This window comes from Gopherus flavomarginatus, chromosome 9, assembly GCF_025201925.1.
Source record: "Gopherus flavomarginatus isolate rGopFla2 chromosome 9, rGopFla2.mat.asm, whole genome shotgun sequence".
Lineage (NCBI taxonomy): Eukaryota > Metazoa > Chordata > Testudines > Testudinidae > Gopherus > Gopherus flavomarginatus.
In genome coordinates, this window is record NC_066625.1 from 39,512,797 (window position 1) to 39,539,479 (window position 26,683).

The 26,683-nt window shown below is 46.6% G+C and overlaps 2 protein-coding genes across 4 annotated transcripts in view; one reads left to right on the top strand and one right to left on the bottom strand.

The window, feature by feature from the left end:
- METRN (meteorin, glial cell differentiation regulator) overlaps nucleotides 1-26,683 on the bottom strand; it is a 291,968-nt gene that overhangs the window by 160,470 nt on the left and 104,815 nt on the right. The window lies entirely within an intron of this gene.
- CCDC78 (coiled-coil domain containing 78) overlaps nucleotides 1-26,683 on the top strand; it is a 59,606-nt gene that overhangs the window by 10,153 nt on the left and 22,770 nt on the right. For all 3 annotated transcript variants that reach the window (XM_050968263.1, XM_050968261.1, XM_050968262.1), the window contains 3 exons: nucleotides 503-714; nucleotides 24,172-24,346; nucleotides 25,262-25,305. In XM_050968263.1, coding sequence (XP_050824220.1) covers nucleotides 503-714; nucleotides 24,172-24,346; nucleotides 25,262-25,305 — 431 coding nt within the window. The remainder of the gene's footprint in view (nucleotides 1-502; nucleotides 715-24,171; nucleotides 24,347-25,261; nucleotides 25,306-26,683) is intronic.

Consider the following 26,683-nt stretch of genomic DNA (forward strand, 5'->3'; position numbering starts at 1 on the left):
TTGGCCATATCTTGGAAGAAATCTGCTAGTCTCTCCACCCTAGGTAGCAGTACAGAGTCTTTGCTAACAGCTCCAAGAGATCATAGTGTGGTGATGGATCAAGAGAACAACTGAAGGTAACCTTTGCTAAGAAGAACAGTTCCGTTTCTAATAAGAGCTCTGTAATTTTCTGAACAAACAAGGAGTCAGAGATAGTGTGGCCTAATGGAGTGAGCAGAGGAATAGAAGCCAGCACTCCCACCTCTGCCACTGACTGTGTTTCCAAGGCATTAATGTGTCTGTGCCTCATTTTCCCTACTTGCTGGACGCTAGTTAGTTTGTACTGCACTTACTAACTGGAAAGTGCTGTAAATGTTAAGCATTTTGATGATGATGCGTTCTTCTGTGTACCTCCATGCAGGACAGGGAGTAGCCATCCTAATACATTGGTTGAGTGTCTTAGGAAACAGCCATTCGGTGTCCAGCAGTCTGCTTGAGCTGATTTCCTTTTCTGTGTTTAAAGGAATATATGGACAGCAAATCAAATGCTTCTAAGGGGCCTAACAAAGTACCAGCTGACCATGCTTACATGAAGCGCTTTGTGGATGACATGCTGAAGGACATCCGGGCTGCCTATAAATCTCGGGAGGAGCAGCTGGCTGGAGCTGTGCGAGGTTACAAGAAGCGTATGCAGAACCTTGTCAAGAGACATGAAAACCTGCTGATTGCTTATAGGTAGGTCAGGAGGCTTTTGAGTCTTTTCTGTAGCCATGAAAGGTCATCATACCTCTAAAGCACCCAGGTAAGGATGACTGCTTAGAACAACTTGGGCTCTATAATCCTTCAGAGCAACTCCACACCATCCTCCATTAATGGTGGAGAGGCAACCAGAGGCTAGTGATTAGAGTGGAGAATTTGTGGTCTGGAGACTTGGGTTCTGTTTTTGACTTGCCAAACACTCTCTTGAAAATTAGAAGCGAAGTGTCTCAACTTATGCACCCCAAATTGGGACTCTTCTCAAAATTCAGGCATTCTTTGTGCCTTAGTTTCCCCCATGTAAAATGTGAATTAAGACACTTGCTAAACTTTGCAAAGCTCTATAGACAAGAGGTGCAGTACAAATGCACAGCACTTACCATATATACTCATTCATAAGACGGATATTTTTGGTAAAAAAGTGATGCATCAAAGAGTGGGGGGTCGGCTTATAAATGGGTCTACACCAAAATTTGATTATTTTAAACTCTATGGACTCATTGAATTGAATATCTAATACATTGTCATTTTGTTTACCTGGAGCGTCTGCAATCATGGAGCCCCTCAGCTCCCTGTGGCTGAGAACGGCAAACTGGAAGTTCCCGCAGCTCCCATTGGTTGGGAATGGCGAACCGCGGCCACAGGTCGCTGAAGGGCTCCATGCCTGCAGACGCTCCAAGTAAACAAAACGTCCCACCAGTGGCTTACCCTGACAGGCCGGGAGCCAAAGTTTGCCGACCCATTTATTGATGTCAACACATCCTTTTAAAGTTGCAAAGGCTTTGTTTAGTGGACTAGATTAGCTTGAAATAGACCTCCATAAGTCTCGAGCCAATATAAAAATATAACGTGCAGAATCAATGGAATCTCTAATAAAATTGAAATAGCCTATTATCATAGAATATCAGGGTTGGAAGGGACCTCAGGAGGCTATCTAATCCAACCCCCTGCTCAAAGTAGGACCAATTCCCAGACAGATTTTTGCCCCAGATCCCTAAATGGCCTCCTCAAGGATTGAACTCACAAGCTGGGGTTTAGCAGGCCAATGCTCAAACCACTGAGCTACCCCCCTCTTCAGACATGCTAATCTATAGGGCTGCTTTGAAATAAATAAATAAATAAATTGACAGTGATAAAGCAGGTGACATTCCTATATAGAATCCTACAAAATCTATAACTACAATAATAATAATCTATTTTCATACTAGTATTTAAAATGAACAACGGTGAAATCAGAAGAAAAGTCTTATCATGCAGCGCTCAAATTTAAAGTTGTTGAATATGCAGAAGCAAACAATTGCGCCACTGCCTGTGAATTCTGTATCAATGAAAAGCATGTAAGAGAATGGCGAAAAAATAAAACACTATAAGACATGCCAAGAAGTGAGAAAAAATGTCCAACGAGGTGCACTTCATTTCCTGAGCTGGAGAAAGATCTCAATAATTAGGTTGTTGAATGTCTACAAAATGGGTACATTGTCACTAGAAATGAAATCTGTCTGCGTGCTCAGCAAATGTTGAAAGACAACAAATACAAGTCAGTAAAGCCATCAGTGTTTGTCGCATCAGCGGGTTGGTGTACTCGCTTCATGAACCGTCATGATCTCTGTCTTCATCAGCAAACAAAGCGCAAAAGCTGCCTAGAGATCTGGAAGAAAAATCGAATCTTTCCAAAGGTTTATTATAAAATATCAAAAGGAATATGCATTTAAACTGTCACAAATAGGAAATATGAACAAAACACCAATGACATTTGATATCCCGCGCAACAGAACGATAACAAGTGTTTGTGAAAATACAGTTTTAATTAACTGGCCATGAAAAAAATCCATTTTACGGTAGTGTCAGGGTTCCCTCCCCACTCTGAACTGTAGGGTACAGACGTGGGGACCGGCATAAAAGACCCCCTAATCTTATTTCTACCAGCTTAGGTTAAAAACTTCCCAAGGTGCGGATCCTTCCTTGTACCTTGGATTAGGTAATGCTGCCACCACCAAGTGATTCAAACAAACCATTTAGGGAGGGCCACTTGAAGCCCTACCTTCCCCAAATATCCGTCCAAGCCTCTACACACCTTTTCCTGGGCAGGCTTGAGAATAATCCTCCAAGATCCTACACCCCCTTTCCTGGAGAGGCTTGAGAATAATATCCTTACCAGTTGGTACAGGTTAACACAGTCCCAAACTCTTGGATCTTAAAACAATGAAAAATTAATTAGGTTCTTAAAAGAAGAATTTTAATTTAAAGAAAAAAGGTGAAAGGAGTACCTCTGTAAGATTAGAATGGAAGATAATCTCACAGGCAATCAGATTAAAAACACAGAGAGTTTCCCTCTGGGCAAAACTTTAAAGTTAAAAAAAGAAAACCAGGAATACCCTCCCTCACAGCACAGAGAAAATTAACAAGCCAAAATAAAAGTAAATCTAACACATTTCCTTGCTAAATACTTACTAACGCTATCAGGGCCGGCTTTAGGCCAATTTGCCCGATTCCCCCAAATTGGGCCCCATGCCTGAGAGGGCCCTGCGCCGGCAGAGTCTCTCCCAGAAGCAAAGCTCTGCATCTCCCGGAAGCAGCAGCTGTTGCTGCTAGGCAACAAGAGACGCTGGCCGGCAGAGGGCTGAGGCAGCCACAGCTGTTGCAGGTCAGGAGGGGGAAGGAGGGAGGAGGGGAGAAGGCACATGTGCTTTGCAGACTTCCTTCCTCTCCCTTCCCCTCCCCTCAACACTTACCTGGAGGAGACGCCAAGGGAGCTTCTGGCCCGGTGGGAGACAGGAATCTCTGCAGTGGATCTCAGTCACCTAAGCAGCTGATGGGGCTTCCAACAGTGAGTGTTTGACCCTGTGATTCCCTGTAGGTTTGTAATATTGGGTTGGTTTTGTGGTTTTTGGTGGTGTTGCTGTTTGAGGGTGAGTTTGTGCCTGCCTGTGTCTGTTTCAAAACTAAAGTCGGGATCATGTAATGTGACACACGAAAAAAGCTCCGAGCCGGTACTTAGTGCTATGAATTACAGGTGAAAGAGAGAGGGAGGTTTGGAGGAGGAAATCAAATACATCAAGAGGGGAGAATGCGAAAGGTCTGCAACATGGCAGGCTGATACTCTTATCTCTCCCCCACCCCCACAGAAGGGGAAACTGAGGCACAGAGCGATCTGATTCCCCTCTCCAAATTATTTTGCAAAGGAAGGGGACTAGGGCTCCTATCCAAACCAGTTCCCTTCCCATCAACTCTGCTTTCCCTGCTGCAAGACTGCTGTAGGGGCTGAATATTTCCATTAAACTATGGCTCCTTCATTTGCCCTGCAACAATAAAATAGAGCGGCTTTGGCGGGGGAGAATAGCCGTCCCCCCAAAGCTGTGTGGATATTAAGGGTTTTTTGGGGGGAGCATGATAATATTCTAGATCAATCAAATGCCCAGCTCAGCTTTCTAGCCATCCAGCAACTCTGGGGCAGGGAAGGAAGGTGCTCTTGGTGCAGAGTGGTTGCAAAATGGGTGAATTTAGCAGAGGGTGGAGGGTCCGGTTGAAATCCCATCCGATGCAGCCACACAGAATCACTGGCAGCGCTGGGAGAGGCCAGGAGTGGAAGCAGGTGGCCTGGGGACGGGGGGACATTTGCCCTCAGTCCTGGGCTCTGGGATGGACTAGTCTGGGTGGTGGGTTCAGTCTAGTCTTCCAACCTGTTGCTCTCACTGGGGTTTGTGGTTTTCATCTGGCTCCACCAAAAAGATCAAACAAGCCCAGTAGAAAAGCAGGGTGAGAGAGGTGGGAAGGAGTTGGTAAGGGGTTTAAGTGACCCATCAGCGAAAGAGTAAAACCTGAGTTTGACAGGGTTTCCCCCCAGCCACCACTCCTGAAAACACTGGGCAAGGGGCAGCTCCATCCCCCACTGAGGCTATGGTGAGGGGCATCAGGGGAGGAAGGAAGCCACATGGCAGTCCCTTCCCCCCAGCACCCTCCTCCAGCCCCCAAACTCTGTCCCAAAGCCTGCACCCACCCCTCCGCACTCCCTCCCAGAGCCTGCACCCCTCCACCCTTCCTGCACCCTACCCCGTGCCCCAGCCCGGAGCCTGCACCCAGCACCCAAACTCCATCCCACTCAGCCCTGGGCAAAGCTCCTTGGTCTGGCTCCCAGCCCCTCTCCCAGGGTTGCAGCTGTCTGGAGGTGCCTGCCTTCCACACCTTCCTCATTCACACCTCATTCATTCAATAGGGCAATTGATTACAAAGTAGAGGGAAATCTTATTCTACTTCTAGCAAAAAGACATTTTTCTTTTACCTTAATTATACTACCTTAGGGGCCCACTATAACATATTACCAAGGTTCAATACAAAGTCATGTAAAAGTTATACAAAAATGCATAATGCAGAGATATATCTACAACTGCATTGATTGACTGCTGTGTGCAGTAATATAGTGACCCCTGGGTCTTTGAATGAGGCTATATACTCGTGGGGGAGGTGCAGCGGCGACTTTGGGGCGAGCGGGTGGGCAAAGAGGCGAGCAGTGAGCCAGCAGGGGTTCTAGGGGCAGGCATGGGGGTTTCTGGCAGGGGAGGGAGAAAGTGAAAGGAGGTGAGTGGTGGGTGGGAGACTGACTAGGAGGGATGCAGCAAGTCAGTGGGGGACTAGGGGCTGAATAGGAGTGTGACGATGGGGCCGAGTGGTGAGGGGGCGGGTCCTATTTTACTGCTGTGATCTGGTCACCCTATGTGTGCCAAGTTTCAGAGTAGCAGCCATGTTAGTTTGTATCTGCAAAAAGAACAGGAGTAATTGTGGCATCTTAGAGACTAACACATTTATTTCAGCATAAGCTTTCGTGAGCTACAGCCCATTTCTTTGGATGCATAGAATGGAATACTTCTTTTTGCCTATGTGCCATTTCTCCCCCCGCCACAACCTTCCTCTTTGGCCCACAGCTGTTTCGACGGGGTGGCACTGAGGAAGGAGGGTTTGTTTCTGCGGGGTGGGCGGCGCTGGGGGGTGGTGGTGTTTCCACGGGGCTGGGCGGTGTTGGGGGGAAGGAGGGGGCATAAAATAAACATTTATTGAAGAAAATCAGTTGTACAACTATCAAAACATAAATTATTTTCCTAATATGAAAGTGAAAATCTAGAATTAATATTCTTTTAGAATGTGGTGACTTCTATCAATATGGGAAGAGATCAAGAGATATTGGTAGAAAGTACCCAAGTGGGAGTAAGAAAAGAGCCATATACAAGGCAAAGGCAGTTGAAAGACAGAAGCAAAAGGGTGCTTTAAGCAAGTATTTTAGCAGACCTGATTCTACTGTTGAGCCAGAAGAGCTCAGTGAAGATGCCGATACAGTTGAAAATTCTCCAGTGGAACATACGACACAGACAGAGAACGACAGCAATGACGAAGAATTTGAAGAGCCAAATCAGTCTAAAGAAGACACTCAAGACAGTCACAGTGAAGAGAAGACTAAAAAAAAGGATTGTAACTGATGCTGAAGGTACTGAGGGTCAAGAATGCTTTTCTGATGATAAAGATGTGAGTGGTTTAGATCCAGAGCAGAAAGGCAACTTCAACTCTGCTGACCAGATGGAAATATCGGATGATCCTGCAACTTGGCCAGAATACATTAGCCAGCGTATCGGGGAGTATTTAGTAAAACAAGAGCCGCCTAAAATTATTGTAGAAGATTTCCCTAAAAATAAGATTGGGAAACACTGTTTTCAAAGTTTCACTGCAAAAGGAAACTTTCAGATGGTGAAATTGTACCTCTTCCATGGGTGATATACTCAGTGTCAGCTGACAAGATCTTTTGTTATTACTGTAAGATTTTGTTCAATAATGTGAAAAGTTCATTAGCATCTAATAGTTTTAATGGGTGGTCTAATATTCATACAAGATTGGCCGAGCACGAAAACTCAAAAGGACATTTGCAAGCTATGCTTAGCTGCTGCGACCTTCAGCAAAGGTTATCTGCTGAAAAAACTATTGATTCAATACAACAAAAACTTATTGACCAAGAAGCAAAATGCTGGTATCAAGTTTTTGAGAGACTAGTTACTGTCATTCAGTTGCTAGCAGAATGAAACTTATCATTTTGTGGGTCTGATGAACGGCTGGAAACATCATACAATGGAAATTTTCTTGGAGTTATTGAATTACTGGGGAAGTTTGACCCAGTGATGCAGGAACATTTACAAAGAATCGAGAACAAAGAAATACATGACCATTATTTAGGGAAAAACATTCAAAATGAACTTATTAGTATTGTAGGGAATGCTGTTAAACATGAAATAATAGCTCAAATTAAGGCTGCTAAATATTTTACTATTATACTTGATTGCACTTCTGACACTGGTCACCACGAACAAATGTCATTGACAATTAGATATGTGGCTGATGGTGTATCACCAAATATTCCAGCAGGAGTATATGAACATTTCATTAAGTTCATAGTAGTAGAAAGCAGCACAGGTGAATATTTGTACAATATCATTTTAACTGAACTCAAAGACCTGGGATTGGACTTTGCAAATATCTGTGGGCAGGGCTATGACAACAGTGCAAATATGAAGGGAAACATATCAGGTGTACAAGCATGACTTTTTAAAACAAACCCAAGAGCTTTTTTTACACCATGTGCATGTCACAACTATAATCTCATTTTGGGAGACATGGCCAAAACATGTCCAGATGCGATGAGTTTCTTTGGAGCTTTGCAGTGTATTTACGTCCTTTTTTCTGCATCTACTAAAAGATGGACTATTTTTAGAAAACATGTTCCTTGCCTTTCGGTAAAGCGTCTTTGCGAAATACGATGGGAATGTAGAATGAAAGCATCAAAGCTCTGTGGTACCAAGCAGGAGAGTTTTATGATGTACTCGTAGAGGTAGCAGAAACAACTGATGATACTCAAGAAAAAAATGAAGCTGAATCACTAGCTATTTAAAGGATTATAAATTTTTGGTTTCACTAGTTTTCTGGCACGATTTACTTTTTCAAGTGAATTTTGTGAGCAAAGAGCTGCAGAGTGATTTGAAAAGCTTTGTAACTGGTTAAAAATGTACAGAGAGAAGGGCTTTCAAGAAGTGTTAATTGGTGCCAATGAACTTGCCAAAGATCTAGATGTGACTCCAGTATTCCAGACTAAACGTTTGCGCAAACAAAAAAAAAATTTGAGTACAAGTCTGCAGATGAGCCTTTTTCTGATCCAAAAGAAGCTTCCAGAGTGCAATGCTTCAGTCAAGTGTTAGACAAAGCCTTACAGTCACTTGAACCAAGGTTTGAATAGTTACAAAAGCCAGAGTTTATTTGGATTTTTATTCAAATTAAAAAATCTTTCCAAGGACATCATACGAAAATCTGCTGCAGATCTGGAACTTGCATTGACAGATGTGAAACTAGTGCAGGAAAATGAACAAGTTTCAACTGTAAAATCAGTTGACATAAATGGCTACGTGTTTTGTGAAGAACTGAAAGCATTAAAACCAATTATTTCGTCTGATTGTAGAAATGCCCTAAAAATCCTTCAATTTCTTGCATATAATAACTGATCAACAGCATTCACAAATTTATTTATAGCAATTCGAATCTTCCTGACTATTCCGGTAACTGTAGCCTCAGGAGAGAGGAGTTTCTCTGAGCTAAATCTAATTAAAACATATCTGCGATCAACAATGCAGGAAGACCAATTAAACAATTTGGCAATCATGTCAATTGAATGTGAAGTAATGAAGAGCTTAGGGTTAGGCAATATACTGAGATTTTGTCAAACAGAAAGCAAGGAAGATAACGTTTTAAAAACACATATAGGTGAGGTGTACAATAAAGTTCCTCTTAATGAACTAGATATTTATAATATATGATGTAATATATGTAATATATAATTTTGTTATTATGTATATAGTCATGGAAAGAAAATAATACATGGAAGAAATGTAAGGTGTTGTTTTTTTTTTTGTTTTTTTTTAGTCGTCCCTGCCGGAGGTTCGAATTGGGCCCCGCACTTCCTAAAGCTGGCCCTGAATGCTATAGGAGTTGGATTGCTTGCTTCTTTGATCTTGCTCCAGCCAAAGCTGCATGGAACAGACAAAACAAGAGCCTCCCCTCACCACTGCCCTGATTTGAAAGTATCTTGTTCCCTTATTGGTCCTTTGGGTCAGGTGCTAGCCAGATACTTGAGCATCTTCTTTGAGTGATTGCTCATGTGTATTCCACAGTAGGTGTGCATGCTCGCCACATGCACCAGTGCCAGAAGTTTTTCCCTTACCAGTACCCATAGTGGGGGAGCACCGCTGCGACCCCTAGAATGGCACCTCTATATCATGCTATAAGGGGAGCTGCATCCTCCCCCCACCCTCAGTTCCTTCTTGCCGCCAGTGAAGGTAGTCGGAACTTTGTGCTCCGGCTCTGCTGTAGCACTTCTAGCCTTCGTAATACAACTCTTCTTTGTAGATTGCTTTTCTAGTTAGTTGCCTGGCTTGGGGCATGCCCTGTGTCCCAGGCTTCAAGTCGTGTGACTCCTGTCACAGTTCTATGCCCAGAAGCCACCCACACTGTGTGTCTTCACTGTCTGGGCGAGACTCATGTAAGTGAGCACTGTAAAATCTGCAGATCGTTCAAGCCTCGAACGAAGTGGGAAAGAAATATGATTCCGGGCCCTGCTAATGGAGTTGGCATTGGCTCCGGTACTGGCATGCCGACCTGACTCGGTGCCGGCATCGCGTCATCGGTGCGGAGCGAGACTCCATCCACCAGTTGGCACCGCTCCCCTGCCAAGAAGCAAGGGAAGACTCAGCAGCACTGAGAAAAGGACGGAGGTGAGGCCAGACCCAAGTTGGGCAGCCCACGATCCCGCTCAGGGACCAGACCTCTGACTCACGCTGAGTGGAGTAGTCCAGTCCCATCTGCACATGCCTCTCCTGTGCTGAGAATGCCGTCAATGCCGGAGGCAGCACAGGCAGCGCATGACAGCCTCGCCCTTCCGGTGCCAGGTGCGCCACCTGAGGCGGGCCCCCAATCCTGAGGGAAGCCACTGCTGGGAGCTCATCAACCCTCCCCAGTGCGGCATAACCCCCACTCTGAGGACGTGATACCTACCCGTTCCGAGGGGCCATCCTGGAGCCCACACCAGACTTCCACTCCGTTGGCCGATTTGCCTGAGAGGGAGTCTCGAGGCTCCTCCACTACCCACAGAGGTTGCAGGCACCAAGACAAGAGGTGTCGATGCTCCTCTTCCCACCAAAGCTATCGGAGCAGATCTCGACACCATCGGCACCAACACTCAGATTCAAGTGTTCACTCCGACAGACGTCATGCTCGGAATGCCCCTCGACCATCATCGGCACCCAGGCGTCGTAGCCCTGGTTGCTGGGGCGAATCTAGAAGCAGCACCTCCGACAGTAACACGTCTTCGAGGTCTTAATCTTGAGGTCGGCACTAACACGGCCGTGGATGCTCCCAGCGCTCATACGGCACCATGCGTTCCTCAGCAACTTCAGCTTCGGCACCCAGCCGCCCATCCCCAGGCCGCGCTGCCCCCCACGATCAAGCGGCTCCGCTCGGTCTCCAAGAAGGTCAGTGGCAAGGGGCACCTTGGCAAAGGCAGTGGTGTCAGTGGGCACTGTGGCCCCAATTACCTGCGCCAGGGAGACCCCGTTCAGTGGCTGGGGCATCACAGGTGCACTCTACATCCCTGCCTCAGCACCGGGAAAAGTCAACTGGTCCCAAACCAGCAGCACCGCACCCGGACTCCGACTTGGGGGTTGAACCACAGGTACTGCCCAACACCCTGGGGGCAGAACCAGTCCCCTCACCAGCACCGAGGAATTCATAGCAGTGCCACCATCTGCCTTTCAGCAAGATTTTTAAGGCTCATCAAGAGCTCCTTAAGCGGGTGGCCTCGAATCTCCAGCTTCAGGCTCAGGAGATGGAGGAGCCATTGGACACCCTGTTCAATGTATTGTCCTCCTCGGCACCGGGCCGTGCAGCCCTACCTATCCACCGGGGGGTGGTCAACATATCAACTTCGCTTTGGTGAGCCCCGATCTCCTTGACACCTATTTCTAAAAAGGCAGAGAGAAAGTATTTTGTGCCAGCACCCGGGACCCAACTCTCTGGTGGTGGAGTCTGTACACCACTGAGAGAGGCATGGTCAACCCATGCCCACCCCCAAGGATAAAGACACCAGGAGACTGGATACCTTCGGCAGGAAAGTTTATTCATTGGCGAGCTTCCAGCTCAAGGTGGCAAATCACCAAGCCCTACTGAGCCGGTATGATTTTAACTTATGGGGGTCCCTGCCAAAGTTTGAACCTCTTCTCCAGGAAAGGGACAAGAGGGAGTTCAGAGCCTTGGTTGACGAAGGAGCGGTGGGGGCGAAAGCAACTCTTCAAGCGGCTTCGGACACGGTGGATACAGCGGCCCGTTCCATATCCTCGGCCATTTCCATGCGCAGGGTGTCGTGGCTCTTGCTGTTGGGGCTGTCCGCGGAATCCCAGTCCCTCATGCAGGAGCTGCCCTTCGACAGGAAGGACCTGTTTGCGGATCAGACAGACATCTGTCTGCATGGGATGAAAGACTCCCGTACCACCCTGCAGACGCTGGGCCTATATGTCCCGCCAGCAAAGGACAAACCCAGGCCACAGACCTTGGCCTCTCCAGCTGGAGGCAGATATGAGCCCTTACCTAAAGAGGCCGAGGGAGCGGAGACGCAGGTCCCAGCACCAGTCCCGCTCGGCCCCGCGACCTGGCCCCTCAAAGGGGAAGAAGCCCTTTTGACTCTTTGTCAGGGTCACCGGGCCTGTTGCCAGGGAAGCCCCCCAGTTAATAAAGATTTTGTGTTCTGCAACTGTTTATCTGCCTTCCAAGTGCAATGGTCCCATATAATGTCAGACCAATGGGTCCTCAGCACCATTTCCAAGGGCTACATGATGCAATTTGCTTCGCTGCCCTCCTCCCGCCCCTGGAGGTCCCCGGGGACCCAGAGCACACCCTCCTTTTAGATCAGGAGGTGACACGTCTCCTCACCCTGAGCACGATGGAGAAGGTACCTTGGGAATTCCAGGGCAGAGGGTTTTATTCCCGGTATTTCCTGATTCCAAAGGCAAAAGGTGGGCTCAGGCCCATCCTGACCTGCGGAACCTCAACCAATTTGTGGTCCATTACAAGTTCCATATGGTTTTCCTGGCCTTTATTATTCCATCCCTAGACCCAGGGAATTGGTTTGCAGCCCTGGACCTCCAGGATGCATATTTCCACTTCCATATTTTTGAGGATCACAGGTCCTTCCTCTGCTTCCAGGTAGGGCGGGACCACTGCTAGTTTATGGTCCTTCCCTTTGGCCTCTCCACGGCCTCCAGGGTTTTTACCAAATGCATGGTGGTAGTGGCAGCCCACCTCAGGAGGAACGGGCTGCAAATTTTCCCTTACCTTGATGATTGGCTACTCAAGGGCAAGTCTTGGTCCCAGGTGCAGGCCCAGATGGAATTTCTGCTGGCCACTTGCAAGAGTCTAGGCCTATTGGTGAACGAGGACAAGTCCACATTAGTGCCAGTTCAGTGCATACATTTCATAGGAGCGCTGTTAGACTCAGTGGTGGCCACGGCCTCTCTCTCACCCGGGACAGGTTTGTGGCACTCAAAAGTCTCATAGCTTCAGTCACAGCCTTCCCCATGATGACAGCAAGGGTGTGCCTTCAAATCTTAGGCCATATGGCAGCATGAACCTCTGTGGTGCTACATGCCAGGCTCAGAATGAGGCCCCTCCAACTCTGGCTGGCCTCCCAATATTCCCAGGCCAGGGATGACCTGGACAAGGTGGTCATGTTACCTCCCAATGTAGTGGCCAACCTGCAATCGTGGTCCCTCCCGAGCAACATGTTACAAGGGATTCCCTTCCGAGAGACCCCTCTCTCACTAGATCTGGTGTCGGCTGCCTCGAACCTGGGATGGGGAGCCCATACAGGGAGCTTCCAAACCCAGGGCAGATGGTCAACCTCAGAATTGTCCCTGCACATAAACGTCAGTGAACTCAGGGCGGTGCACCTGGCATGCATAACTTTCAGCCTGCACCTGTGGGGAAAGATGGTCAGAGTCCTCATGGACAATATGGCCATGATGTATTACATCAACAGGCGGGGGGCACACACTCTTCGGCCTTGTGCCAGGAAGCCCTGGACCTATGGGAATTCTGCATAGCCCATGATATCTCTCTGAGGGCTTTTCACCTACCCGATGCTCACAATACGCGAGCCGATCACCTCAGCAGGGTTTTCTCCCATCAATACGAGTGGTCACTTCACTGGGAGGTCGCTCGGCAACTCTTCCGAGAGTGGGGCGCTCCCCAGGTAGATCTCTTTGCTAGTGTGCAGAATCGTCTCTGCCCCCAGTTCTGCTCCAGGGCCAGGGTGGGCAGGAGGGCAATCTCAGATGCGTTCCTGATTCGGTGGTTGGGCCACCTGTTCTATGCCTTTCAACTATTTCCTCTGATAGGCAAGGTCTTACAGAAAGTGAAGGCAGACAAGTTGAGGGTTATCCTCATAGCCCCGGATTGGGCCGAGCAATATTGGTATGGAACCCTCCTGCAGCTTCTAGCAGCCCCCCCCGCGCAGGCTGCTGCTTCTGCCGGATCTCCTCTCCCAGGAGGGGGGATGCCTCCTCCTTGCCAACCTGGTCACGCTTCATCTGACAGCGTGGCTGCTCCATGGTTAGATAAGGAGAAAGGGAGGTGTTCAGAGGATGACAGGCAAGTTCTGCTGGAAAGCAGAAAGCCGGCCACACGACGGACCTACCTGGCCAAATGGTCTAGGTTCTCTAGGTGAGTGAGAGAAAGGGGTACTTCCCCATCATCCGCATCACTCCAACTCATTCTCGATTATCTCCTGTCCCTTAGCACCCAGGGGCTAGCTCCCACCTCGGTCAGGGTACACTTAGCGGTCATTTTGGCTTTCCCCCCTCCGGTGCGTGGTCACTCGGTATTTTCCCATCACATGACTTCCTGGTTTCTGAAAGGATTGGATCGGGCATTCTCTTATGCCAAGCCCCTGGTCCTGCTATGGGACCTGAACCTAGTGCTCTCCTGCTTCATGGGTCCCCATTTTGAACCCTTGGCCACGTGTTCCTGGTCCCACTTATCATGGAAGGCAATCACCTCAGCCTGCCGTGTCTCAGCTTATGGCCCTAACCTCAGAACCCACATATATGGTCTTCCACAGGGATAAGGTCCAGCTTTGCCCACACCCTGCTTTTCTGCCAAAGGTGGTCTTGATTTTTCATATGGATCAGGACATTTTCCTTCCGATACTCTATCCCAAGCCCCATTCCTCTGACAAGGAACGACATCTACAGATGCTAGATGGGCGTAGGGCACTGGCCTTTTACCTAGACCGAACCAGGCCATTCCGGAAATCCCTGCAACTTTTCGTTGTATCGGCCGAACACATGAGGGGCAACTAGTTTCTACCTAGCTAATTTCCCGCTGGATCACCTCGTGCATACGCGCATGTTACAACCTGGCAGGGATTCCCCCGCCGCCTATCATTAAGGCACATTCTACGAGAGCTCAGGCCTCATTGGCTGCCTATGTAGCTCACGTCCCCATGCAGGACATTTGTAGAGCTGCCACATGGTCCTCTGTCCACACCTTTTCATAGCACTATGCAATCGTCTCCCAAGCACGAGATGACGCCGGGTTTGGTAGGGCGGTACTCCGTCCCGGAAACCCTTAAATTCCTACCCACCTCCATCAGATATAGCTTGGAGTCACCTACTGTGGAATACACATGATCAATCACTCGAAGAAGAAAGGACAGTTACCTGTTCCGTAACTGGCATTCTTCGAGATGTGTTGGTCAGGTGTATTCCACATCCTGCCCTCCTTCCCCTCTGTCGGAGTTGTCTGGCAAGAAGGAACTGAGGGTGGGGGGAGTGCGCAGCTCCCCTTATAGTGCAATATAGAGGCGCCACTCTAGGGGTCGCAGCCGTGCTCCCCCACTATGGGTACTGCTAAGGGAAAAACTTCTGGCACCGGTGCATGTGGTGAGCACACACACCTATTGTGGAATACACCTGAGCAACACATCTCAAAGAACGCCAGTTACTGAACAGATAACTGTCCTTTCTTAACCCTTTTACAGGTAAGAGGATTTGGTGCCTCTGGTCAGGAGGGATTTTATAGTACTGTATACAGGAATGTTGTTACCCTTCCCTTTATATTTGACATGCCCCCCAAATCACAGATAGTGTTGGACAGCCAGTTCCACACTGGTTTTGATTTCATCCTGGAGCTCTAGGAGAAAACAGAGTTAATAAGACACATGTACCTTTAAATATCCTACTGACTATATAAAAACTATTTTTCACATTTCAAGGATGATTTTAACCATTTGATTCTGGGAAACTTTCACGGGAGAGTGCATCAGCCACTTTGTTAGAAGCTCCCGAAATGTGTTATATTTCAAAATCAAAATCTTGGAGAGCTAAACTCTACCTAAGAAGTTTTTTGTTGTTCCCCTTGACAGTATGAAGCCACTTCAGCACAGCGTGGTTGTTTGTAGTTGGAAACACCATCCCCAAATGTATAGGTGTAGCTTTTCCTGTGCACACACAATGGCATAGTATTCCTTTTCACTGATTGACCAGTGGCTTTCCTTCTCAGACAGTTTCTTGCTGAGAAACACGACAGGATGGAATTCTTGATCCTGTCCTTCCTGCATTAAAACTGCTCCCACACCACGCTCGGATGCATGTGTGGTTAGTAGAAATAGTTTGTCAAAGTCTGGGGCCCTTAGCACAGGGTCAGACATGAGTGTTGCTTTAAGCTGGTTAAAGGCCTTCTGACATTCATTAGTCCACTGAACTGCATTTGGCTGTTTCGTTTTGGTTTAGGTCTGTCAGTGGGGTGGCAATTTGGCTGTAGTGCGGTACAAATTGCCTGTAATATCTGGCCAAGCCTAGGAAGGATTGAACCTGTTTCTTTGATTTTGGACAGGCCACTTTTGGATAGCATCCACTTTGGCCTGTAGGGGGTTAATAGTTCCCTGACCCACCTGGTGTCCAAGGTAAGTCACTCTGTTTAGGCTTATTTGACACTTATTAGCCATAACAGTTAGTCCTGCCTCCCTTATGCGCTTGAAGACTTTTTGTAGATGCTCCAGGTGTTCTGCCCATGAATCAGAAAAGATGACCACATCATCAAGGTAGGCAACTGCAGATTCTCCCAGTCTCACTAGGAGACCATCTACAAGTTTTTGGAAGGTGGCAGGTGCATTTCGCAGCCTGAAAGGGAGCACATTAAATTCATACATCCCTGCATGGGTGATGAAGGCTGACCTTTCCTTGGTGGGTTCATCTAGCAGTACTTGCCGGTACCCCTTGATTAAGTCTAAGGTAGAGATGAACTGGGCATGTCCCAGTTTCTCCAATAGCGCATCTATGTGGGGCATTGGATAGTTGTCTGAGCGAGTTACAGCATTTAGTTTAAGATAGTCCACACAAAAGCATATTTCCCCATCTGGTTTGGGAACTAGAACCACTGGAGATGCCCATGCACTGTTAGGGGGCAGATTACACCCATCTGTAGCATATCCTGGATCTCCCGTTCTACAGCAGTTTTTAGCTTGAGGAGACACCCGTAGGGTTGGGCTCTAATTGGGTGAGCATTACCTGTGTCAATGGAGTGGTATGCCTGTTCAGTCCACCCTGGAATGGCTGAGAACATTGTCGCGAAGCTAGTGCACAACTCCTTGATCTGCTGTTGCTGCATATGTCCAAGGGTCATGGAGAGGTTCACCTCTTCCATGCCACCATCACTTTTTCCTTCATAGTAGACATCTTCAGGCCACTCAACATCATGTCCTCCCTGGGCTGTAAACTGACAAACCTTTAACTCTATGGAATAGAAGGGCTTTAGAGAATGAACATGATACACTTTAAGCCTGAGGTTTGAGGTGGGGCCTGGGGGGGGGGGAGCTATGAGATAGGTGACAGCTTCCAGGTGCTCTTGGACCGTGAATGGCCCTTCCCACGACGCTTCCATCTTATGGGCCTGGAGCACTTTCAAGACTGTGGCCTGGTCCCTTACTTTGAAGGAATGCTCTTTAGCATGTTTATCATACCAGGCTTTTTGCTCTTCCTGAGCATCTTTTAGTTTTTTTCTAACAAAGGGTAAAGAGGTTCAGAGGGTGTTTTGTAGGTTGTTTACAAAGTCCACAATGTTAGTTCCTGGAGAAGCCGTAAACCCTTCCCATTGCTGCTTCACCAACTGTAATAGCCCCTGTCATAAACAGATAGTTAAGGGTTAATGTCTCTTTTACCCTGTAAAGGGTTAAGAAGCTCAGTAAACCTGGCTGACACCTGACCAGAGGACCAATACGGGGACAAGATACTTTCAAATCTTGGTGGAGGGAAGTCTTTGTGCTTTTTGTGGTGGTGTTGTTGTTGTTGTTCGCTCTTGGGACTAAGAGGGACCAGACATACATCCAGGCTCTCCAAATCTTTCTAAATCAATCTCTCATGTTTCAAACTTTTAAGTAATCAGCCAGGCAAGGCGTGTTAGTCTTATGTTTGTTTTCTCAACTTGTAAATATTTCTTTTTGCTGGAAGGATTTTACCTCTGTTTGCTGTAACTTTGAACCTGAAGGGGTTTCCTCTGGGCTATATGAATCTGAGTATCCTGTAAAGCATTCTCCATCCTGATTTTACAGAGACAATTTTTACCTTTCTTTCTTTCTTGCTTTCTTTAAAAGCTTTCTTTTTAAGAATCTGATTGATTGATTTCTCCTTGTGTTAAGATGCAAGGGGTTTGGATCTGTGTTCCCCAGGGAATTAGTGAAATCCCTCAAGGCAGCCCAAGGAGGGGAAGGTTTTGGGGGGGACAAGTAGTGCCCCAGACACTGAAATTTCTGGGTGGTGGCAGCGTTACCAGATCTAAGCTAATAATTACACTTAGAAGTGTTCATGCAGGTCCCCACATTTGTACTCTAAAGTTCAAAGTGGGGGAAAAAACCTTGACAGCCCCTTAACCTCGCTTCCATACACAAGTTCAAATGGTGAAAACCCTAAACTGGGATGTGGTACTGCCCTGTAGGCAAAAAACAACTACTGTAACACTAGCTCCCAATCATTGGAGTGTTCATTTATGAATTTATGTATCATGTTCCCCAAAGTCCCATTAACCTTCTCCACCAGGACATTTGTTTGATGGCGGTAAAGTGTGGCAACCAAGTGATTCACCCCATGAGCTTCCCCCACGCTTTTCATGGTCCCTGCCAGGAAATTAGTTCCCAAATCTGTAAGGATGTCGGAAGGCCAACCTACCCTGGCAAAAATGTCTGTTAATGCCTGACACACAGTTTTAGCTCTGGTATTGCGTAGAGCCACTGCTTCCAGCCATTGGGTGGCAAAATCCATGAAAATCAGTATGTACTGCTTTCCTCTCAGTGTCTTTTTCAGAAAAGGACACAGAATATCCACAGCTACCAGCTGAAATGGAACCTCAGTTATGGGGAGTGGCTGGAGAGGGGCTTTGACCTGGTCTTGGGGTTTTTCCACTCTTTGGCACACCTCACAAAACCGGATATGAGTAGAAACATCCTTGCCTCTTCCCTCCCAGTGGAATGACCTCCCCAAATGGTCTTTGGTCCTGTTCACCCCAGCATGGCCACTAGGATGATCATGGGCTAAGCTCAAGAGCTTTATCCGGTACTTAAGTTGGAACTACTAACTGTCTGTGAGGATGCCAGTCTTCCTGGTGCCCACCAGAAAGAGTTTCCTTATATAAAAGTCCTCTTTCTACAACAAACCAGGATCTATTAGAAGAGCTGAGAGGTGGTGGGTTGCTCCATGCCACCGTCCAAGCTCCCTGGAGGCTTTCATCTGCTTCCTGTTTGGCCTGGAACTGTTCCCTTGATGCTGGAGACATCAGTTCCTCACTGGATTGTGAACTAGGGCTTGGTCCCTCTGGAAGCGATGTAGGTGATGGGGCTGTTTCCATTGACTGTAAACCGTTCTACTCTGGTGCACTATGTGGTACTTCAGGCTCTGGCTAAGCGTCTTGTGTAGAGTTATCTGCTGCTGCTGCCAGTGCAGGCTCAGTGGTGCCCTCTGTTGTTGGTGCTGTAGACGGGGTTGCAAGCACTGGACTCAGTGCTGGCAGTGGTTCTGGTGTAGGTTGCTTCACCAGTTTCAGTTCTGGGACTGGTTTTGACTGGGTCTCTAGGACTGGATCCACTATGGCTGTTGCAGTTGTTGGCAGGGGATCTGGTTCCACCACCTCCATCTGGGTCTCTAGTAACACACACAGGGCCCTAGTGGAAGGCTCAGGAACAGGGATAGGTGTGAAAGCTTGCTTAGCCTGGCTGTGGGTGACCATTCCCACCCTCTTGGCTAGCTTCACATGGCTGGCCAAATCTTCCCCCAGCAGCATGGGAATGGGATAATCATCATAGACTGCAAAAGTCCACATTCCTGACCAGTCCTTGTACTAGACAGGCAACTTGGCTGTAGGGAAGTTTAAAGATTTTGACATGAAGGGTTGAATCATCACTTGGGCCTTTGGGTTGATGAATTTGGGGTCCACTAAGGATTAGTGGATAGCTGACCCCTGTGCTTCAGTGTCCCTCCATGCTGTAACCTTCTTCCTGCCACACTCTAACAGTTCCCCTTTGCTCTGAGGGTACCTGGGAGGCCTTTGGGCCTGAGGACCTTTGGTATGACTCCAGTGTAATGAATTGCAGTCCGTTGGGGTTCTTGGGGCAGTTGGCCTTCACATGCCCCATCTCATTACATTTAAAACATCGCCCAGCTGACTGGGGTGAGGTGGGACAATAAAGTGTCTGGGGTTTTCCAGACATGTGGTAGGCATGTCGGGAAAATGTCACATCCGGTTTCCACTTTAGGGCTCTGAACCGCAGATGGGCATGCTTGGTTGTTAGCCCCATTCTGATTCTGGCCTTTTTAAAAAAAAAAAAGTTCATGTGTTCCTTAGGCATTTCAGTCGCCACCTCTGCTAAAGGTCCACTGAGCTATGGTCTCAGCTTTACCATGTACTGGTCAGTAGAGATGCTGTACCCAGAGCAGGCCCTTTCAAAATTGCCTAAGAAGGCCTCGCTATCATCGCTTGCCTTGTAGGTAGGGAACTTTCTGGGATTGGAAACGGTACCTGGAGAAGGATTTCCAGGGTTGTCTGGTACATTCTGCTTAGCCCTTGCCTTCTCTAACTCCAGTTTATGCTGCCTCTCTTTTTCTTGTAACTCCAGAGCTCTCTTGTGAGCAGCCTCTTTTGCCTCCATTGCTCTCTTGTGGGCAGCTTCCTGTGCCTTAATTTCTAGCTGTTTTAATTTGATCAGTCTCTTATGTTCATTCTTTCTCATTTGCTTCCAGTCTAGCTAGCTCTAGTTTATTAGCTGTTTCACTGGTAGTCATATTCCTGCTTTTTGTACATAAATAGCCTAACCTGAGAGCTATAAAGAGAGAAAAAACTAGCTTGTGAATTCCCTTGTAGAAAGTTAACTACCCTGTTCTCAGTCGGAGACAAAAATCTCCAGCTGCTCATAGCTTAAAAACATCCCTTTGTTACAAGGACCTGATACTTTTGCCTCCAGGCAAAGAGAGATAAGATCTCTATCTGCTTTCTAAACAGCCAAAAAGGAAAAAAAAAAACCGATCCTTTAAAAAAGTTCTACTGAGCTTTTGGTCCAAAATGATCTCTGGTTCAAAATGATCCCACCGCTCTGCCACCATGTCTGGGTTCCCTCCCCACTCTGAACTCTAGGGTACAGATGTGGGGACCCGCATGAAAGACTCCCTAAGCTTATTTCTACCACCATAAATTAAAAACTCCGCAAGGCACAGATCCTTCCTTGTACCTTTAGATTAGGTAACACTGCCACCACCAAGTGATTTTAAACAAACATTTAGGGAGGGCCACTTGGAGCCCTACCTTCCCCAAATAACCCCCCAAACCCCTACACCCCCTTTCCCGGGGAGGCTTGAGAATATATCCTCACCAATTGGTACAGGTGAACGCAGACCCAAACCTTTGGATCTTAAAACAATGAAAAATCAATTAGGTTCTTAAAAGAAGAATTTTAATTAAAGAAAAAAGATGAAAGGAGTGTGACAGGTAGGATCACAGAAACCCCCTTGGGAGCTGCCACCCTATGTGCCAAGACTACTTCTACCCCTACCTTCCCTGCCAGCTCAGGACTCCAGCACCCTGTCTTGCTGAGCCAAACACTCCCGTCTGCTCCAACAAAGACCCAAAGTCTGAATTACTTGCCCCAAAGCTGCAGGTTTACCTGAAAGCAGCTAACAGAAGTGTGCTTGTCTTTAATACTCAGATGCCCAACTCCCAATGGGGTCTAAACCCAAATAAATCTGTTTTACCCTGTATAAGGCTTATAAAGGGTAAACTCATAAATTGTTTGCCCTCTATAACACTGATAGAGAGAGAGATGCACAGCTGTTTGCCCCCCAAGTACTAACAAATACTCTGGGTCAATTAATAAGTAAAAAGTGATTTTATTAAATACAGAAAGTAGGATTTAAGTGGATCCAAGCAGTAAAAGACAGAACAAAGTAAGTCACCAAGCAAAATAAAATAAAATGCACAAATTTATATGTAATCAAAATGAATACAGATAATTTCATCCTCAGAGATGCTTCAGTAAGTTTTTTCCTCAGACTGAACTCCTTCCAGGCCTGAGCACAATTCTTTTCCCTGGTACAGCTCTTGTTCCAGCTTTGGTGGTAGCTAGGGGATTCTTCATGATAGCTGCTCTCCTCCCTTTGTTCTCTTCCACCCCTTTATATATCTTTTGCATAAGGTGGGAATTCTTTGTCCCTCTCTGGGTTCCCACCCCCTCCTTCTCAATGGAAAGACACCAGGTTAAAGATGGATTCCAGTTCAGGTGACATGATCACATGTCACTGCAAAACATCATTGTCCACTTGCCAGCATACAGGTATACAGGAAGACTTACAGGTAAAACATGCCTATCTGCAGACAATTGTCTTGGTTAATGGGAGTCATCAAGATTCCAAACCACCATTAATGGCCCACACTAATTACAATAGGCCCTCAGAGTTATATTTCATATTTATAGTTTCAGATCAAGAGTGGTACAATTATACAAATAGAGTGATCACACTCAATAGATTATAAGCTTTGTAATGATACTTTACAAGAGACCTTTTGCATGAAGCATATTACAGTTATATTATATTCATAGAATCGGAAGGGACTGCAGGAGATCATCTAATCTAACTTCCTGCTCAAAGCAGGACCAATCCTCAGATTTTTTTGCCCCAGTTCCCCAAATGGCCTCCTCAGGGATTGAACTCACAACCCTGGTTTAGCAGGCCAATGCTCAAACCACTGAGCTATCCCTTCTCCCAGTCACTCATTAGCTTATTTTTATAAAACCATAGAGACCACAGCATTACAAGGAGTATCTCTATAAGATTAGAATGGAACATAATAATCACAGGCAATCAGATTCAAAACACAAAGGGTTTCCCTCTGGGCAAACCTTTAAAGCTACAAAAAGAAAACCAGGAATACCCTCCCTCTCAGCACAGAGAAAATTCACAAGCCAAAATAAAAATAAATCTAACTGATTTCCTTGCTAAGTACTTTCCAACTCTATAGGAATTGGATTGCTTGCTTCTTTGATCTTGCTCTGGCCAAAGCCACACGGAACAGAACAAAAGCCTTCCCCACCCCAGATTTGAAAATATCTTGTCCCCTTATTGGTCTTTTGGGTCAGGTGCCTGCTAGGTACTTGAGCTTCTTAACCCTTTACAAGTAAGAGGATTTGGTGCCTCTGGCCAGGAGGGATTTTATACTACTCTATACAGGAAGGTTGTTACCCTTCCCTTTATATTTATGACGTGGTTTTATCATGTTTGGCAAATGGATCAAAGCTCCCTCCTGTTATTTTTAAAAGAAAAACCTTGCCTAAAAACATGAAATTTCCTGTTGGTATCATCGTACATGCACATGAAAAGGGATAGATGGATGAAAGTGGGACTATTGAATGGCTGGAAAAAGTGTGGAATAGGAGACCAGGAGCACTTTTCAAGAAACCTGCTATGCTCACTTGGAACATGTTCAGGGCACACAAGATGGATGAGATGAAAAATGTGGCCAAAAATATATGAAAACTATTTTGGCTGTAATACCTGAAGGCTTAACTTCAGTTCTACAACCGCTTGATGTCTGCCTGAACAAACCCTTTAAAGACAGCGCAAAATGTGGTCTGAATGGATGTACTCAGGCATGGTGAAGTTGACAAAAGGCGGGAATCTTATGAAGCCCAAAATCAATCTGGGCACTCAGTGGATCAAGGACGGGTGGGTGTCCATTCCCTCAGAAATGGTAGAAAAATCATTTAGGAAATGCTGTATCAGCAATGCACTCGACGGGTCAGAAGATGATGCCATATTTGATGATGACACAACAGGCTGATGATGAGAAGGAATCTTAGTTTGAAGACAACACTGCAGACATCTACAATGACAATGCAGCTGTGACTGAAGCTGAATTTAATGAACTGTTTGGTGAATCAGAGACTGATTCAGACTCTGAAGGATTTTAAGGCTTTTTAAAGTCTCATATTGTTCTAAGTTACTTGTTTTAAATATCCATTTACTGATTTTAAATATTGACTGTAATTTTGAAGGTGAATACATATATGTTCAGTTATAATAACAGGTTTTTTGTTAGAGTACATTAAAATAATTCTAGCAAAACTTTTGAGTGTTTCTTGTGATGCCAGTTGTTAAAATATAGCAGGGATTGGCAAAGTCCCACAACTCCCATTGGCTGGGAATGGCAAACCGCAGACACTGGGAGCTGAGGGGCTCCGTGCCTGAAGATGCTCCAAGTAAACAAAATGTCCCAACCTGCCAGTAGCTTACCCCGATGGGCCAGGAGCCAAAGTTTGCCAACCCCTGAAATATAGCGTCAGCTTATGAAAGGGTCAAACAGTTTTTGCTGTTTTTACCTAACCATCTTGGGGGGTTGGCTTATAAACAAACAGGCTAATGAATGAGTATATATGGTACTTTAATTCTTCTTAACCAGGGGTAACTCATGCTACATAATCCTTCCATGCAACACGTGCTCCAAACTTGATACTGTGTCCTCCTCATTTCATACAGCCCTTCCCTGAAACACAACCATGTATGTACCATTGTCTTTCCCAGCAGATGGGACTGTAGGTAATGGTTGAGGTGCACTGGCTATGGTGGAACTGAGTTCCTCTATCCTGTTAGCAGAAACATGCCAAAGAATAGTGTGAATGCTTCTGGCTTGTCCTACTCATCTCAGCGTGTGGCTTGGCTTTTCGTTGGTATTAGATATGCAGAAACCAGTGGACAGTAATTTACCAAGCCAATGCTGCCTCCATCATTGTTATTACTTGTTTTTGTTTGACGAACCCTGCTGGCTTCTTTTAAGGATGCAGCGTGAGCAGATCCAGTCTCAGGGCAGCAGCGAGATGGACCCAGGCCCTCCTGAGTTCCATTTCACCATCACAGATTCTGAGCTACTGACAAGCACAACCCAGGAGCTAAACCAGCTGCGAGAGGACAAAGCAAAACTGGAGAGACAGCTGCATGAACTGCAGGAAAAGGTAACCACATGCTTCACTGGATTACTGTAGTGCAGGGAGTGGACTTGTCAGGTGGAGGGAGAGGTTTAGTTTGATCTCTCATTTTTCCCCTTGATCCTCTAGTGCAGTGGTTCTCAACCTATTTACCATTGTGGGCCACATCCAATACTACCTGTATAGCCCTGAGGATGTCACATGGGCTGCAGCTGTGTGCTGATTGGGCCGCAGGTTCAGAACCACTGCTCTAGTGTGTGTTGTAACCCAGGCTCTCCTTCTGGGGGGCAGCACCAGGGATGGCCCATGCTCTCCATCCCTTTGTGCCTCTCCTTGTGACAACTGTGAAGAGGTGGGACACCTGACCGCAGCTGTCAAGTCTAGTTTAGTAGCACCTGCTGGACCTCTCCAGTGTGTACGTTTGCACACTGCAGAGATTGCAGGGATGACAGAGAGATCTGCGGGGGAGGGTTTTTTATTCTTCAGTCTGGGGATTGTGGAGGAAGCCAAGGAGTGAATAGTCCATAACTAACTTAAGGATATTATAGTTGCAGCCTCACTTTTTGGAGAAAAACCAGAGAGGCAAGAGAGGGCAGAGCAAAGATTTCACTATCCTTGGAGGCTTTACTGTATCGGCAAAATAAAATATATAAGGAGTTGAATGGCAGACAATACCTGGAAAAGTTCCAGTTTTATCCATTTCCTCCCCTTAATTTTGCCCAAGAGCAATTATGTTCCTATGGTCTTAGTTCAAATGAACTACCTTTACTTCCCAGTAGAGAGAGAGAGCCACAAGCCTTGAGACCATCTTGCAGAGCACTTCCTTGTTAGTATCAGTGGTGGCCATTTACAATATTGAGATGTGTCCAGTGCTGGCCCTGAAAGGAGCAGGGATTCCACTGGGTTAATGTCACAAAGGTGATGATCTTCCTTTGCCTACAGAAAAGACTGAGTGAAAGCGCTGCGCTAGGACCATCTCTTCACCAGTAAGTAGCTTCCATTTATGTAATTGGTACTGTAATCTCCATGTCAAAGGAGGCTGCCTCCTTCATCCCTCTGCATTACACTGAGGATCCAGGACTTGCTTCAGCTCTTTGCGGATAAGGTAATAATTAGGGACAGGAGAGGCCATGCTGACTGAAATAATTTAATATCTATAAAAATGTATGTGAGTGAAAATATCAGTTCTTCGAGTGGTGTCCCTGTGGGTGCTCCACTCTAGGTGTCAGTGTGTCCCTGCGCCGGAGTTCAGAGATTTCTCACAGCAGTACTCGGTTGGGGGAAGGGCATGCACAGGAGTCCTCTCATGCAGCCGTTGGCACCTCCTGTAGCATGCACTCCCCCGACCATCCACTCAGTTCCTTTTCAACTGTCCTCGGCTGCAGACGGAATTCCATGGCAGTGCTCTCTTTGAAACTTTCTTGGGAAAAAAATAAACAAAGTTGCAAGTTAAATAGGAACTTCTTATTAGTCTATACTTAGTTACATTGTTTAGTTAGTCTTCGTCTACATAGTTACATAGTTTCGTTAGCTCCTCTTAGAGGTTTTTCTTCAAAAACAAAAACAAACAAAAAAAGAGAGAGGAAAGAAGACTCTTTCTCTGCTTGACTCCCAGTTTGGGAACAGTTTCTACAGTTTACCATTACAATTAACTCCTATCCTTCTCTCTTGAGAGGGGAGGAGAGGCTTAACTACAGTCATGCCGGACTCAACAGGATTTAAAAAGTGTGACTCCTGCCGAGAACTGAGGGCCACATCCTGCATTCGCTGTCTAGGAGAAACTCATATCTCCCAGAAATGCGTACATTGCACCAACTTAACAGTAAGGGTAAGACGTGAGAGGGATCTCTGCTTGAAAATGCTTCTGCTGGAGAAATCCCTCCAACCTCTGCAAGAATTGTCCTCCAGGGCGTCTCATAAACCAAGATCTCTGAGCTCTGATAAGGCTCCAACTTCCAAAACTCAGGAAGTGAGTCTCAACCTCTCCAGCAAGGGGGTCTCACAAAAAGAGAGCTTCCCCGGCGAGGTCTTTACCCTCAGTGTTCCACTCATCCAGACTGAGCACTTACAAGGCATTGGGCTCCTCCAGCACCGTCTCTTAGCGAACCTCTGCCGAGCCCCAACACATGGCACCAGAGCTGACATGTCAAGTCTCCTCCATGGCGCTGACTACCCCAATGCAGAGGAGGACCTTCCTGAGCATAAACATCCTCAACTCAACGTCATTATCAACGAGGGTCCGTTAATAGCCCGCACAGCGCTGCAGGCCTCAATGGATGTAGCAGACACAGCTGCCCAAACAACTGCAACTGCTGTGGTTATGAGAAGAACATCATGATTGCAGGCTTGTGGAACTCCAAAAGA